Here is a 15,933-nt window from a genome sequence, read left to right as displayed (position 1 = left end):
AACCCTCAAGTTCATTTATTCCAAAGTCCTCCTTCAATAGTGAACCTTCATTTTCACCACCTTCTGCAACCATACCAGCAACTTTGGGCTTGTTATCAATTATGGCTCTTGATTTTGCTACCGGATCATATGCCTTCTCACACAGAACCTTACCCGACAAACCAAAATTCTCCAGATTATCCTCCATCATTATACCTTTTCCCTTACAAGTCACTTCCAGATTTTGTTTCATCATAATCAGTCCTTCATTGATGACTAAAGGCTTGTTCATCTTAGAATTTACTTTAATTCTAGGAAAAAAACTTGATCTGTCATCTCCAAATGCTGGCGGTGAAGACGACACGTCCCGAGCTCCACCATTGATTGGACGTCCAGATGAACGTCGATCCTCCAACGGATCGCCGGCCACAGGAGGACGGCGACCGTTCGTCGTCATTGCTCCGACGATGAAGCCGCGAAATCAGAAATTCGAAAAATAGAAATTTGAATTCCCAGACTATCTCTCTCCTCTTTCTCTCTCTTCCCTTCTAATTTGAATTCCCATATCCGATGATGATCGAATTAATGTTCAATATCTCTATTTTTGCATGTAATATCATTCATGTAATGGCTAGTGCCCTTACCTACGACGAAACCATAGGTTTAGTGGCTCATTCGATGTCGAATGAAGCGTAGAGTATATTGTTTAAGTGTGGCATGCGTTATTAGATCTCTAAACTTGTATGTTAAAATAAAATTAGCAAGTACATGTGTTGTTTGTTTACTGGGTGTGCATTAGAATAACATGCCTTTTTCCTAGGTTTCTTCTATTACTTTGCTTGGGAGTGGCCTGGACTTGTGATACGATAGACTCTTAGGATAAAATAATTTTTCTACCCTTTAAATTGAAACAACCTAAAATCACTCTAGGCTTTATGTTTTTCAAATAAGAAAACTTTGCTTGAATCCCTTTAAGGAGTCAAGTTTAAAAAAAAAATTAAAATGAGCATGCATAGCCCAAGTGTGTTGCATATAGAAAGCCCTTACTTAAGGATTAAATAACAAAAATCTGTATTTGTGAGTTTGCATTCTGCATATCACACATAAATAAGCATTTTGCTCTCAAAGTCAAGCTATAAGCCTTATCTTCTAAATCAAAAGAATTCCACCTGTCAAACCTTCTGAAGAGACTTTAAAAAAATCCCAATATGTACCAATTAATGTATCAACATCCCTTCTATCAATATTAGATATTTTGGTTTCCAACAAACCAAGAAAAAATATCCCATGAACATTCACAATCTCCTTCAAATATAGAGAAGCTTTGTTCTTTCTAGCTCCTCTACAATTTCAAAAGGCTATAGAAGACATTTATTGAATAAGAGGGGATGAAATCCCCAATTTTTCACCTTCCACTCTTCTATTGAATAAGAGGTTATCTAGTCCTCTCTCTAGTTATGACATTCATGCCAATCAAATTATAAGAAAGGAATAATTTATTTCATCATTCATCAAATTATGTGGCTACAAAATCCTAACTATCCATATTCTCACAATCTTAACCTAAGCCATCTGATTGTGTTTATCATGAACAACAAGTGTTCTAATCTTGATCTTAGTGCCTATGCATTGGATTACTATCCATGCCCATTTTAAATATAGTTTTTTCGTCATTTTTCTCGCCATGGGGACGGTTGCAAATGTACTTGCCCTTTACATCCTCTAGTATCATATGACGCTAGCTTAGGCTAGCTTGCAAGTCTTTCATGGATGTTGAAATGGATAGATCAGCACATAGAATGGATGATTGACTATTAGCCTATTGGTGAAAGGCCTACATTGGAAGTTGTCAATGATTTAGAAAGAGAAGCTAAGGAAGAAGGTAATAATGAATCCAAAGAGTTCTAGTTAGGTTTGTCAAAATGGGTTATTGAGTTGGGTTCATGTCCGACCTAGATTGACTTGCATTGAACCCACTCAACCCGTTTAGTAAATGAGTGAAATCCTTAAACCCAAACCCGACCTACTCTGAATCCATTTGACTTGACCGGACTCGCTGAACCACTTAGATAAAAGAAAAAAATTGTATAGCAAGCTAATACACACACAACCAAGAAATAATAACTATATTTTTTTTTTCATATTTAATATTCAGTACATAACAAACTGGAAATAATAATACCTCATTAACAAAGCCTTTATAAGTAAACATATGTACAAAAACTATTGTAGTAAGAATTACAAAGTGTAATAAAATACTAAAAACTTAGAAGCAGAAAGCAACACTTCGGTGTTTGTGAGGGTAAGGATTTGTCTTAAAAAGAAAATCAACGATATAAATGTACTAAATATTTGGCATTGACTTTATGGATGCTTAGTTTTCCAGCTTTTCTTAACCTCATTATAACAAGATTTTAATTTTAACATTAGATGGAAGATAACCTGAGAGCCAGTAGTTATCCATTGCTTAATCCGACAAAATATCCAATAAAAAAATGATGAAGAAGCAAGCATAAATATACCATAAACATAATACAAAACAGTAAATAAATAAGAAAATTCAAGTTGCAAGCAATAACAATAGAAGTTCTACAAGACTCCATTTAAGCTGAAACTGCTATAGTTCAGTTTAATTAAATAACAAAGTGCTACTTAAATAATGTTCACGAGCAAGACTCCATTATTCTCTTTATATGAAAGAAAACCCTGGGGAACTTTAGCTAATAGTGGAAATCATCAAAGTGTTTATGGTAGAATAAATCTATGATCACAAATGGCCCATGCATAGCTATAGTAGTGGCAACAATTGTTGCGCCACATGTGCGCTTGACCAATGCATGTGAGGAAGAAGATAAGGTGCTTGGGGGGTGGGGGAGATGGGGTTTTGTCAATTACTTTGGATCATATAATTCCAATCCACGCTAGGTCTCAAACAAGCTGGGATTTGCATGACTTTGGTGTTTGTTGGAATTGCAATGGACAGATGATCATCTAATAAGTACGTAAACATTAGTGATTGTGCTCTAAAATTATTTTTTGGAGTTTTAATTTTTTTAATTCACCAGTTAGTCGTTTAGCTTAGGAACTTGCATTGAAAAATTTAGGATTCCATCAACAACTATATTAAGTGTGTGATTGTTGTTGAGGAGATTCAGAGTAATATAGAAAAATGTTATCTCAATAGTTGTACAAAAATTCTAGACAAATTCTAATAAATGATCCCCAACACATGTGTATATGATTTTTTACGTGAAAAAAACTCAATGGAAAATAGTCAAGAGGTCTAGGTCTAATAGAAATTGTTCTATTATATACGTTGAAAATTATATTGACCTAATATTTTCTTTTATTGTAAAATGTGGGATTATAGGTCTTGAGCTGTTGTGGGTGGCGAGCTGGATTGCTAGCTTTGGTCGATAAGGGGTGATGACAAAAAGACTGGTAAAGATGGGTGTCAATCGCCGGAGTTATTGCATTCTTTATGGATATCAAGTTTCTCTGTATTAGAAAATTCTCCCCTAAAAGAAATATCTTGTGTAGAATCATGACATATTTAAACATTTTTGGAAGGGTATTTTTGGACAATTTTGGTAAAATTTTGAAACGTCCATTGGACGGTTTGAATAGATCCTTCTTGATCATTTGATATTTTTTAAATATTTAAGTGCCTTGTTGTTCTTAGATTTTGGGTGATGTTGGGTTTATTGAATTCATCTTGTCAAGACACATTTTTTTATCACAAGTTCCAAAATTTGGAGGGCATGATCGTTTAGTTGCTTCCAGGAAAGTTTGCTATCATGCTTTTAATTGTTTTATCTTAAGCCAATTTGGACTTGGATTAAGTCATTTATGGTACCGTTGTATTCTTCTTGCCAAACCATATTGTTTTGATTACAAGTTTGCTGAAGTTAAAAGTTTAGATGATCTTATAATCAATTTTTGAAGCTTGTTGCTTTTAGATCTAAAATTTGCATCAAATACGTCCTTGACTAGATGAAATTCTTGGTAGCATAATAGTTGTCCGCAATTCAGAAAATACTTTACGTCTTGAAAATTTTAGAACTTAAATTACAATTTAGGGGAAAGTTTGGAGAAATCCAAGGCATGATTTCTCATTAGACGTTAATGTGGACATCCCTTTAGTTGGGTTGTGAACTAAATATTTTTTTCTCAAGCATAATTTTACCTTTCATTGAAATTAGTGCACCTTTTAGGATGAAAGTTGTTTGAAAAATGGCTCAAAATTCTCTTATGCTTGTATGATACTTGGCCTGAATGGTGTGTGTGTTTTATGCCTTATCAATTCTCACCAAGCACCTTTCACTCTCCCATGACATGTACATATCTAAATAAGCCATGCTTGCAAAGCCGTTGGCACCTCCAATGTTGCAGTTTTTACCAAAGAAAAATATTCCTCTTCTTATGAAGAAAATATTTTAGAAGGTTCTAATAAAGATTCATCCAAACTAAGCAAACATGCTGAAAAAGAGCAACATACTATAATGGTATCACCTAGGTTTTCGCAATAGTTTACTTGCTTTATCACTTCGTATGTCTTGTAACAATTTGTTTATTCTGTGAAAATTCAAGCTATGAGTATCGATGAGCATCTAAAGCGCATGGAAGGTAACAGATATTATAGTTCTGTTGTCTTGGGCCCTGGAAGAGACTGGTGATCGTAGATCATTCAGAGGAGGTTACACAGCTCAGATGCCAATGTCACTGGTTGCTTCTTCAATTGAAGAACATGGAGAGTTTCTAACTTTTAGTGCTAATCAATTAACAGTTCAACAAAATCTACCTGTTTTGAATCTTTGCATAAGCTTTTTGTCTGCAAATTCTCTGGTGATCCAACTTAGTTTCATCTGCATCTGGATTGAAAGGAACAATAACTTTAATCATGGTTATTTTTCAAATTTTCTAGGCTTGGCTTTTTGTGCACCTCCATTGAGGAAGAGATTGTTAAAGATAAACAAATGACCTTGTTGACTATATTGCCTTCTGATGCACCATCTACATGTTTAGCACAGTAGTTCTGGATTTCATTGAGTGTTTACTCAAGTGGATCAGCAGATGTGAGTTTAGGCGTTTGTCTGGTTATCAGTTATTCAATAAGTGTGGAAGACAACTTGTGATATTATTTTTGTTTTTTCAGCTATGAATGACAAGAAGGAGATCAAAATGCTTAACATAAAAGGAATTTTTTCCAGTAAGAGGTAATTTATGTTTCTTAAACTCGTTATTAGATTTGAGTTATTGCATTTGCTGCTATTTGAATCTTTTTAGACCTCTGTAAATGATCAAGTATCATGCTTCTTTGTCTGTAATCTCGTGTTTGTACGAAATACTCACCTATACTTTTCCAGAGCTAGATAAGTTAGCTAAGTTCATGGAATGTATGATTTATGATGTGCATTGCCACACTAGTTTAAACTTCTGCACAACAGTGGCTTCAATATCTTATTCCATTAGTTATAAATTAGGCATATCCTGAAATAAACTAGTTATAAATCAGGACTTCAGATTCATAAGATTGTTTAGAATTATCATCATAATTGATTGTTTCTCACCTCCATCTTTACTCATATCAAAACCCCCCTAATCTTCTTCATCTTTAATCTTAATCTTCCTCTTTATCTATCAATTAAATCTAATAATAATTTATTTAAAAAATTAACTATATTGACCTTATATAGTTGTTATTTTCTATTAATATTTTGCCGATCTTTGTTGGCTTATTCCTTCATAAAACATTAGGCATTGAGATATTCTTCATGTAATTATGATGGTGAAACTTAATTTTCATTTTGTTCAAATCATTCGTAAATCGAGGGCGTGTCATTAATAATCAAGGGATCCTCATCCTCCAATTTTCATGATAACTTTGAAATATCAAGCAACCAGGTGTAAAGCTATCCTTTGTGATATGTAGGGGCTGTTTGGTATCGGATTTATCGTGGGATTTAAGTCGGATTTATGCTAAATCTAGCCAAACGGTTTTTGTGCCCTCGTTAAATCCCGGGATTCCGTAAATCCCGGATTTACGGATTTACGGCTTAAATCCCGGATTTACTAAATCCCTCGGTTCGGTTGATTTAACGGGATTTAACATTAGAAGCGCGCTTAAGTGAGAAAGTTACCTTCACAACCAGCGAGCTCCTGTTCATGCTTCCGATCAAAATGTCGTAACTTCCGATCCGACAATATCTCCTTTAAAATTAAACGCCTCAAAGTTATTATCGACTAACTTATTTTATATAATTTAAAAAAATAATAATTAAGTTAATTAATTAAATAATTAATAGTAGAATTAGTGCATAAATTAATTATCTAATTTAACTTAATTGATTAATTAATGATATAATTAGTAATTAAATATTAATATAATTAGCTTATTTAATATTTCAACTCTCATTTTGGTCCATGTTAGTTTGTAATTAACTTTTTATTGAATTTTTGGTTATTTTATATGACCTAAAATTGATTTTATTATGTTTTATGCAATGATCTTAATTTCATAAATATCTCCTTTAAACTTAAATCCCTAACCGTCATAAATCCTGATATATGTTACCAAACAGTTTTTCAGGATTTAACAAGATTTAACATTTAACATACCAAACAGTTTTTTGGATTTAACACATTTCGGATTTACTAAATCCGAATTTACAGGATTTATTAAATCCCACAAAAGTTAAATCCCACTTGTTGCCAAACAGCCCCGTAGGTTGCTGTGGGACTACTACATACCGTTGCTACTAATAATTCCTGATTGTTTTCAAAAGTGGCACCAGAAAAATTAGCAAAGGAAAATTGGTGCTTTGTTTGTAATTTAAAGTTTAGAAACCCTATGTTTTTGTATCAGGTCTTTCTTTCTAATATGACTGCAATATGTTTTTGTATCAAGTCTTTATAATATGACTGCATGACTACAACATGGTTTTGTATCGAGCCTTTATAATGTGACTGCAATAGATGTTCTGGTTCAATTAAAAACATACTTCGCATTTCAAATCTTTCAGGTTTGCGATTTGTATTGTTGTACTTGTGGTCAATGAAAAATTTCTGTTGAAACTTAATGGCTTGTTTTCTTATTAATGTGATATGAATTGACACAGGGAACTTCAATATACCCCCATGATGTCTATTTTCATATTTGTAGAATAGATTTCATATTAAAGATTGTTGTTATTGTATTTTCAAATATCCAAAATTTTTGGGTCAAGTCAAGTCAGCTTTTTTCAAGCCAAGAGGACTGGTTTAAGTCAAAGTTAACTCGAATTACTCAGTCATAGCTCAAAAGAGACGAGTTAGTTTACAAATAAACTTATCACAAGAAAACAACTATAATATAAGATATCATCTTAAGCAGGAATGTGTAACTGATAGGAAGTACTTGTAGATCTCTAGTATTTCCTATCAATCTTCGGAAAACAGTGAGCTTCTACACAAAAATCCACACAAAACCACAAAAATAGTAGATAATTTGTATTATTTGATGAAAAGGAAACGGAATATAGCAAGATACAATTGATCATCTATTCGAGAGGAGGATCGATCTCTCCCAAATCTCTAGACGTTGCTAGAGCCCAAAGGAAAACCTAAATCTAAGAAATCTCTAATTTCATCCAAATTCAAGATGCCCTAACCCTAGGAAAATAAAATATTTAATTCATACAAATCAAAAGGAAATCCCTAAACTGTCCCTATATTCAAATCCTCTTAGTTCCCCCAAAATTATTTCCTATTTGGCTCCTGAAAGCTTGCGGCTCGTGTGGTTGTAGCAGGAGGTGGAGGGTGGCCGCCTCGTTTGCGCCTGGGCCGGTCCTGCGACCGGTCCAATGGACCGGTCTAACAGTAACGTATCAGTTGGCCCCAATGAGTATGACCTGTGAATTTGGCCTAAGCAATTACTCAAATCAGTGACTTCCTTTTCATGGAAAGTTATTGATCGGCTTAGCTATTTGTCGATCGATGTACACTATGCCAATGACTTCTCAATGGCTCAATAGGCAATTTCTTCAACTTAGACTTTCTAATTAAGCTATACAATTCTTGTATTTATCTTTTATTTTAGTATAATAATATATGTATTCAATTCTGTTACACTCCATTCTCCATCCAAATCTATATTTTATCAAAGGGTGAGCTTAGCTAATATAATTTCTTTAAAATTTTAGAGCTTCTCACTCTTGAATTCTTCCCTTTTTTATTTGGTGCTCTCTTTTTAATAATTTTTTCTTAGTAAAATTAGGATTGATTCAGTTTTATATGGGAAATTAAATGCCAGACATAATCATAATCATATTAAGGAGCTCTCCTGATGTGAACCAAATGATGTGAAAACCACTAGGAGTGACTTCAAGAAATTAGAAAGAGAAAAGATTAAAGTTTTACTCCTTTAAATTTAACGCTAGCACATAAAAGTGAGTTAGGAATTTGAAAATTTTAACTTTATTAGGTCCAAAGAAATGCAATTGAAATTAACCAAGACAATTCTTTCAAAGTTCTAGGAGTTTTAAATGCAAAGTACAATTAACAAAAATCCAACGTTCAACAATGAGAATTTCACCACGAGGACCGTTTCACTTACTTATTAGTAGGCTTTAAGCGGAGAAAGAAGAGCCAAATAATGAAAGATATTACCACTACAAAGATGGCGCCGAAGAACTTTGTTGGTGGAGAGGTAGCCGGTGGGGATGGATGTAGTGGGTGGCTTACGTGGCTCCAATCGTAGCTTGAAAATCATCGGTCGATGATGCTCGCAAGAATTGGGACGACTCGCTCCAAATATTCTTCAATTGTGGTGTCGCCGTCAAATCCTACGTCAAAGCACGGAGATCTTAGGATGTTGATGCTTCCGTCGGCGTCGAATACAAGACCCCACTCAAACTCAGGATCTGCCATTCAACATTGAAGAAAATAGGAGAGGGGAGGGGTCGGCTTCTCCTTTTCTTGGCTTCTCAATTCACAAGAGAAGCAAGGGTGGGAAAGGGGCGGCGGAAGCTGGAGGAAGAGAGGGGAGGCCGGCGGGTGCAAGGAGAAGGTTAGGGTGGAGAAAATGTCTAGGGAATTATGGAAGGGATTAAACAAAACTGAAATTTAATTTCAGTTTTGAATAAAAAGAGAGGGAATTGACTTGAAATTTTAATTTCAAATCAATGAGATTAAGGCCTTAAATGGGGAATTAATGGGGAGCTTAATAAGGGGGAAGCCGGCGGTTTCAAGAGAGGAGAGGGAGGAGTTTTAATAACATATCCTGAAATAAATTTCAGGATTTGAAATTTGAGGGGAAGTTTTATTTGAAATTAAAATTTTAATTTCAAACTAATGAGGGATTAATGGAGCAATTAAGGAGGGGGAAGCCTAGTAAGGCCGGCGGCATCAAGAGGGAGAAATATGTGTGGGAGCAATTGATTAGCTTCCAAATTAGCCCAGGAGGTCTAAGAAGGATTAGGATGAAATCCGTTTGGATTTGAATTTCATCATGACAATGGATTTAAAACCTTCCTAATTTGGAAATTCCAAAATTGGAAAGTTTTTGAAATTCAAATTTTGAATTTTCAAAATTGGAATTCGTGGGGAATGGGAGATGAGGCCGACGGTTGAGGCTTACCGACGGATGGTGGAAGTGGGGTGGCCGGCGGCACTGAGGGGAGTAGGGCCGGCGGGTTGGGGAGAAGGAAGGGGATCGGGTGAAGGGGATAAACCACGAGTCACGGACTCTTCCAATGACTGGCGGGTATTGCTTTTCGCCCACACCTCGGGCTCTCGTTCTCCTCTCTAACTCTCCATAAGAAGAAGTTGAAGAAAAAGATAACCAAACAAATTTTCATTCAAATAATCATTTTCCCCATAACAATACATGAGACCACTATATATATATCTCAACTCATACAATGAGAAAATACGAAATTGCCCTCTGGGCTACAATAACAAAGTAACTCCCCATAGGGGTAAAAATGGAAAGACTACAAATAAAATAAGATAATAATAAAATACATAATGACATCTAAATCAAAAGTAGAGGCGCTGAATCGTAGCCGTCGATCTGCGGTTTTGCTGGCGATAATCATGTCGGTAGTGTTTGTCGATGTCCTCATCATTCTACCCAGGTGGGTGAAAACTCGACTCTGTCGAGTGAGTGTCTCTAGAGCTCTCGTACCACTCTAGAAGGTCTGGATCTAGAATCTACAGCTCTCGGTCAACCCATGTATCCTCCGTCGTCGGGGTCCCTTTCTAGTGAACTAAGTACCTTCGACGTCCGCCTCCTTTTGCAGTAATGATCTCATCATCTAATATGGATTCAACTGTCTCCGCATTGGGTAAGGGGGGTAAATTTGGGAGTGGAGGAAGGCTTGGGATCTCACCAGGTATGGTCGCACAAGGCTCATTTGTAAGTGGATTGCATGGGTTAAATTCTGGTCCCTCGAAGGTTATTAAATCTTCTATGTTAAATGTGGGATTAATGTTAAAACCTTCGGGAAGGTCTAGTACATAAGCATTGTTATTCACCTTGGAAATTATCTTGAACGGTCCGGCGCTTCTCGCATGCTACTTCTTTGTGGATCCAGGAGGAAAATGCTCCGGACGGATCCGAACCATCACAAAGCCTCCAATTTCGAATTCTTTAGCTCTTCTTTTATGATCAACCATAAATTAATAATTTGCATTATTTTGCTCAATTTTCTTTTTAATTTCTTTATGTAACTCCTGTAGATGCGATGCAAATGATGATGCTGACTCTGATGTCCTAGCTCTAGTGTTCATGGGAATCAAATCAATGGGTTGGTTGGGAAGTTATCTATACACTATTTCAGCAGGGCTAAGACCAGTAGTCCGGTTCACAGAGTTATTGTAGGCAAATTCAGCTATAGCCATCTTAGAGTCCCAGTCCCGAATGTTTTCTCCTACTAAGGTCCTTAACAGATTTCCTAAACTCCTATTCACAACTTCAGTTTGACCGTCTGTTTGGGGGTGAAAGGCGGTAGAGAATTGCAGTTTGGTCCCCATTTTATGCCATAATGTCTTCCAAAAATAACTTGTAAATTTTACATCTCGGTCGGACACAATGGTTTTTGGCAGTCCGTGAAGTCTCACAATTTCATCAAAGTACAGTTTGGCTACTCTAGAAGCATTAAAAGTTTTGGAGCACGGGAGAAAATAGGTCATCTTAGAAAATCTATCTACAACTACTAACGGTCTTGGGTAACCCTAAAACAAAATCCATACTGACGTCCTGCCAAGGTTGGCTAGGCATGAGGAGAGGTGTGTAAAGGCCGGTGTTTTGTTTCCGTTGTTTGGCCAACTGACAGGTGTGGCACCGCCTTACTAATCTGCTAACGTCCCTCTTAAGACTTGGCCAATAAAATTAATTTTCAACAGCTGCAATGGTCTTGGCCTGTCCAAAGTGACCTGCTAAACCTCCAGCATGTAATTCCCAGACAAGAAACTCTTGAAGTGAAGTTTTGGGAATACAGAGTTTTTGGGCTTTAAATAAGTATCCATTTTCCAACATAAAATCCCCTACGATACGTTCATCTTCAGTTGCTAACTTAGAGTAGGTTTCTCCAAAATCGGGGCAGCCTGGGTAGTCTTCCTTAAGTTGCTCAAAACCTACCACTTTCGTTCGTATCTCACGAGCAACCATCATCCTACGACTTAGTGCATCGGCAGCCTTATTTTCTGAACCCCCTTTGTGCCTAATGGTGTATGTGTAATCTTGAAGGAATTCAACCCATCTTCCATGTCGGGCATTAAGTTTCTTTTGAGAATTGATGTATCGTAACTCTTCATGATCTGAGAAGATGACAAATTCTTGGGGAAGTAGGTAATGTCTCCAGTATCTAAGGGACTGAATTATGGCGTAAAATTCCTTATCGTAGGTGGAGTATCGTTGCCTGATGTCATTTAACTTTTCACGGAAGTAGGCAACCGGGTGTCCTTCTTGGGATAATACTCCTATTCCTATGCCAGATGCGTCGCAAGTTACTTCAAAAACTTTAGAAAAGTCTGGTAGACACATGACTGGTGCTTCAACCATTTTTCGTTTTATTTTCTCAAAAGCCTTGGTGGCCGATGTCGTCCAGTTAAATTTCACTTTCTTCAAACAATCAGTTATGGGACCCACTATGGTGCTAAAATTTCTGATAAATCTCCTATAGAACGTGGCCAGTCCGTGAAAACTTCTAACATCTCTAATATTCTTAAGTTCAGGCCATTCATTGATTGCTCGAACCTTTTCGGGGTCAGCAGATATGCCTTGGGAAGAAATAATAAATCCAAGAAATGTTACTTGATTTGTTAGGAAAGTGCACTTCTTAGGATTGACATACATTTGTTCCTTCTTCAAAATCTCATAGACTTGCTTTAGGTGATTCAAATGCTGCTCTACCGAACGACTGTAAATCAGAATATCATCGAAGTATACTACAACAAATTTTCCAAGGAAAGGCCTAAGGATCTGAGTCATTACTCTCATAAAAGTGCTAGGTGCATTACTCAATCCAAAAGGCATTACAGCCCATTCGTACAACCCATCTTTGGTTTTAAATGCGGTCTTCCATTCGTCTCCTGGGCGTATCCTAATCTGGTGGTAGCCACTTTTGAGATCTATTTTCGAAAAGAGCGTGGCTCCAGTCATCATGTCAAGCATATCATCTAAACGAGGGATAGGAAAGCGGTACTTGACTGTGATTTTGTTGATAGCACGGCTATCAACACACATTCTTCACGACCCATCCTTCTTAGGGGTGAGAAGGGCGGGGACAGCGCATGGGCTAAGACTTTCCTTAATGAATCCCCGTTGTAACAACTCGTTCACTTGCTTCTTGAGTTCCTCATGCTCAGTAGGGTTCATTCTGTAGTGTTGAAGATTTGGTAAAGAGGCTTCGGGTACTAAGTCAGTAGCGTGTTGAATGTCCCTTTGAGGTGTCAGTTGGTAGGGCAAATCTCCGGGGAAGACATCAGAAAAATCTTCCAAAAGTGGTCTTACTTCCTCCGGGATTGGTTCTTCCTGATCTACACTCACTTCCCGGGCTACTAACGCGTAAAGAGGGGCTCCCGACTCCAGTTCCATACCTAGGTCTTTAGCAGTTAATAAATTCAAGCCTGTGTTGGGTTTCAAGGAGTTGGGCTTAACTTCTTCCTTGGTAGACTTAGGTTGAGTGGGTAAGAGTTTAATCTTCTTGCCCTCGTGTTTAAACACACAGGTGTTCGATCGACCATAAATGTGTACATCGTTGTTCGTCGAACAACCAAGGGCGGCCAAGGATGATTTGACCCACATCCATTGTCAAGACATCGCACCAGATTTTCTCCTTATATCTAATGAATTCAATAGGAACGAGACTCCTTTCTTTCACCTCCAAGGTGGTCGAGTTGATCCAGGCGACTTTGCAGGGTTCGGATGTGGTGTGGTCCTCAATTGAAGCTTCGAAATCATGGCAGAAGATACGGCGTTAATACAACTTCCACTGTTTATTATGACCTTGCAATTTTTGTCTCCAATCTTAGTGAAAGTATAAAAGATCGAGGTCCTTCGCCAGTCGTCGCTAGGTTTAGGTTGTGAGAAGGCACATCTGACGACTTGCAGATCCAAGCGATTCATCTTCTGGAGGTAGTGGACCACAGCTGTATCCTCATCGTCGAAAAATTCCTCATCGTCGTCCATATGGTGGACCAATTCAGCTTCAGGTTCATCCTCTTCTTCCGTCACTTCTTCAATTATTGTGACCTTAAACGGGCTGGAGCACTGAGAAGCAATGTGTCCGTACCCATGACATCTAAAACACTTAGTGCCAACAGTGGTTTTGGGTGTCTCCTGTTCAGGTGTTTTCCCTTTATAGTCTGATCGAGGTTGGGCTTGGTTAAGGGAAGGCCGACTACCAGAGGGTCCGGTGGGTTTGTTATAAGGTTAGCTAGAGGAAGACTTGAATGGGTTGGGTCTAGAGTCTTGAGTCCTAGTGGCATGGCTCCTAGACTCTTCCAAGTCTAGTACAAGACTACAGGCAGCTTCATACGTGTTCTCTCCTTTAGCAAAGAGTTCATTTCTAAGATCTTCCCTCAATCCAGCTTTGAACATTGACAGGAGTTGTGTAGGAGTGGTGGTCTCTTCCCCGTTACAACGAATCAAGAAATCATCAAAGGTTGATATGTATTCCTTAACAGTTTTACTTCCTTGCGTCAACCTATTCCAACGATCTAAAAGTCTTGGGTAGTATGAGGGGGGAAGATATTTCTGTTTCAATTCTTGTTTCATGGTTCCCCAATCAGCGATAGGGTATTCTCCTCGAGTCTCCCTCATGTGTTCTATGTTCGTCCAGTACTGGTTGGCTCTACCAGTCAACTTCATCTCAGCAAATCTAACTTTATTCTCTTTCGAAATGTTATACCATTTGAAGTAACTGTCGATCCCTTTAATCCAATCAAGAAAAACTTGGGGTTCTAACGTACCGTCAAACGTCGGGGCATCTATCTTAATACTCTTAAGGAGTTGGGTATCGTTGTCCCTCCAAGGCGCGTCACGTCCTACCGGTTCTTGATGGGGTCGGTGATTGTGTCGGTAGTAGTCTCTAGGAGGTCCGTACTCAGTCCGGGCATCTTCGCCATGAGGTGATTGGGGTCTAGATGGGGTATAGATGGCCGGGTGTCCTGCCCTTTCGATGTTGTCTAGTCTTTCCCCCGTATGATGCTTAAGCTCCGCTACACTCGTTTGGGTGTCCCTAATTTGATGTGACATTGTGCCCAACTGGCTTACAATCATGTCTAAGGTCGCTTGCATATGTGTGGGGTCCATGGTTGGGTGCTAAGGATCACTAGGGATGCTTCCTAAGTCAAGGGCAGCAGCTAATCTCACTGAAATGCTTGCTGAAATTGTAACTACAGCAGCTGGAAAGTCCAGAGCAGCAAGCACAGAAGAGGGGTGAAGTTACCTAAGTGTTTCGGCAAGGTTCACGGGTCTAGACAGCACCTAAATATGGACTTAAAGCTTACTACAGGGTGTCTAAAAGTTGCTGGAAACAATGTGGACAGCGGTTAAAATGTTGGTTTAGTTGTCCTAAGCACTTAGAAAGGTCACGAACTTAATGGCAGCAAAAGACACTAGTTAGGATGACTTAAATGTGAGTGTAAGTGTGCAGGAAATGCATGGACAGCAGCTAAAACAGTGAATAATTTTAAACTACGCAATGATATGCATGTAAATTTAAAGCTATAATGAATGGTTAGACCCTAGGATGTTTTTCTAACATGTCATGCATGCCTATCATGCTCTGATACCAAATGATGTGAAAACCACTAGGAGTGACTTCAAGAAATTAGAAAGAGAAAAGATTAAAGTTTTGCTCCTTTAAATTTAACGCTAGCACATAAAAGTGAGTTAGGAATTTGAAAATTTTAACTTTATTAGGTCCAAAGAAATGCAATTGAAATTAACCAAGACAATTCTTTCAAAGTTCCAGGAGTTTTAAATGCAAAGTACAATTAACAAAAGTCCAACGTTTAACAATGAGAATTTCACCACGAGGACCGTTTCACTCACTTATTAGTAGGCTTTTAGCGGAGAAAGAAGAGCCAAATAATGAAAGATATTACCACTACAAAGATGGCGCCAAAGAACTTTGTTGGTGGAGAGGTAGCCGGTGGGGATGGATATAGTGGGTGGCTTACGAGGCTCCAATCGTAGCTTGAAAATCGTCGGTCGATGATGCTCGCAAGAATTGGGACTACTCGCTTCAAATATTCTTCAACTGTGGTGTCGCCGTCAAATCCTACGTCAAAGCACGGAGATCTTTGGATGTTGATGCTTCCGTCGGCGTCGAATACAAGACCCAACTCAAACTTGAGATCCGCCATTCAACATTGAAGAAAATAGGAGAGGGGAGGCGTCGGCTTCTCCTTTTCTTAGCTTCTGAATTCACAAGAGAAGGAAGGGTGGGAAAGGGCGCGGGGGGG

At 37.9% G+C, this 15,933-nt stretch overlaps 1 protein-coding gene across 21 annotated transcripts in view; it reads left to right on the top strand.

Annotated features, from left to right (window-relative positions):
* LOC110107656 overlaps positions 1–15,933 on the top strand; it is a 112,789-nt gene that overhangs the window by 47,054 nt on the left and 49,802 nt on the right. For 19 of the 21 annotated variants that reach the window (XR_003701213.1, XR_003701219.1, XR_003701212.1 and 16 more), the window contains 2 exons: positions 4,904–5,054; positions 5,135–5,195. Coding sequence is in view for 2 of the 21 variants with exons in the window: in XM_028696175.1 (XP_028552008.1) it covers positions 4,997–5,054; positions 5,135–5,195 (119 nt within the window). In the remaining 19 variants the exon portion in view is untranslated. Of the gene's footprint in view, positions 1–3,349; positions 3,421–4,903; positions 5,055–5,134; positions 5,196–6,698; positions 7,060–15,933 lie in introns of those variants that run through there. The other 2 variants (XR_003701227.1, XR_003701217.1) reach the window with 2 other exon arrangements.

This window comes from Dendrobium catenatum, unplaced genomic scaffold, assembly GCF_001605985.2.
Source record: "Dendrobium catenatum unplaced genomic scaffold, ASM160598v2 fragScaff_scaffold_716, whole genome shotgun sequence".
NCBI classification, from domain to species: Eukaryota; Viridiplantae; Streptophyta; class Magnoliopsida; order Asparagales; family Orchidaceae; genus Dendrobium; species Dendrobium catenatum.
This window is presented reverse-complemented; position numbering and strand designations above follow the sequence as displayed.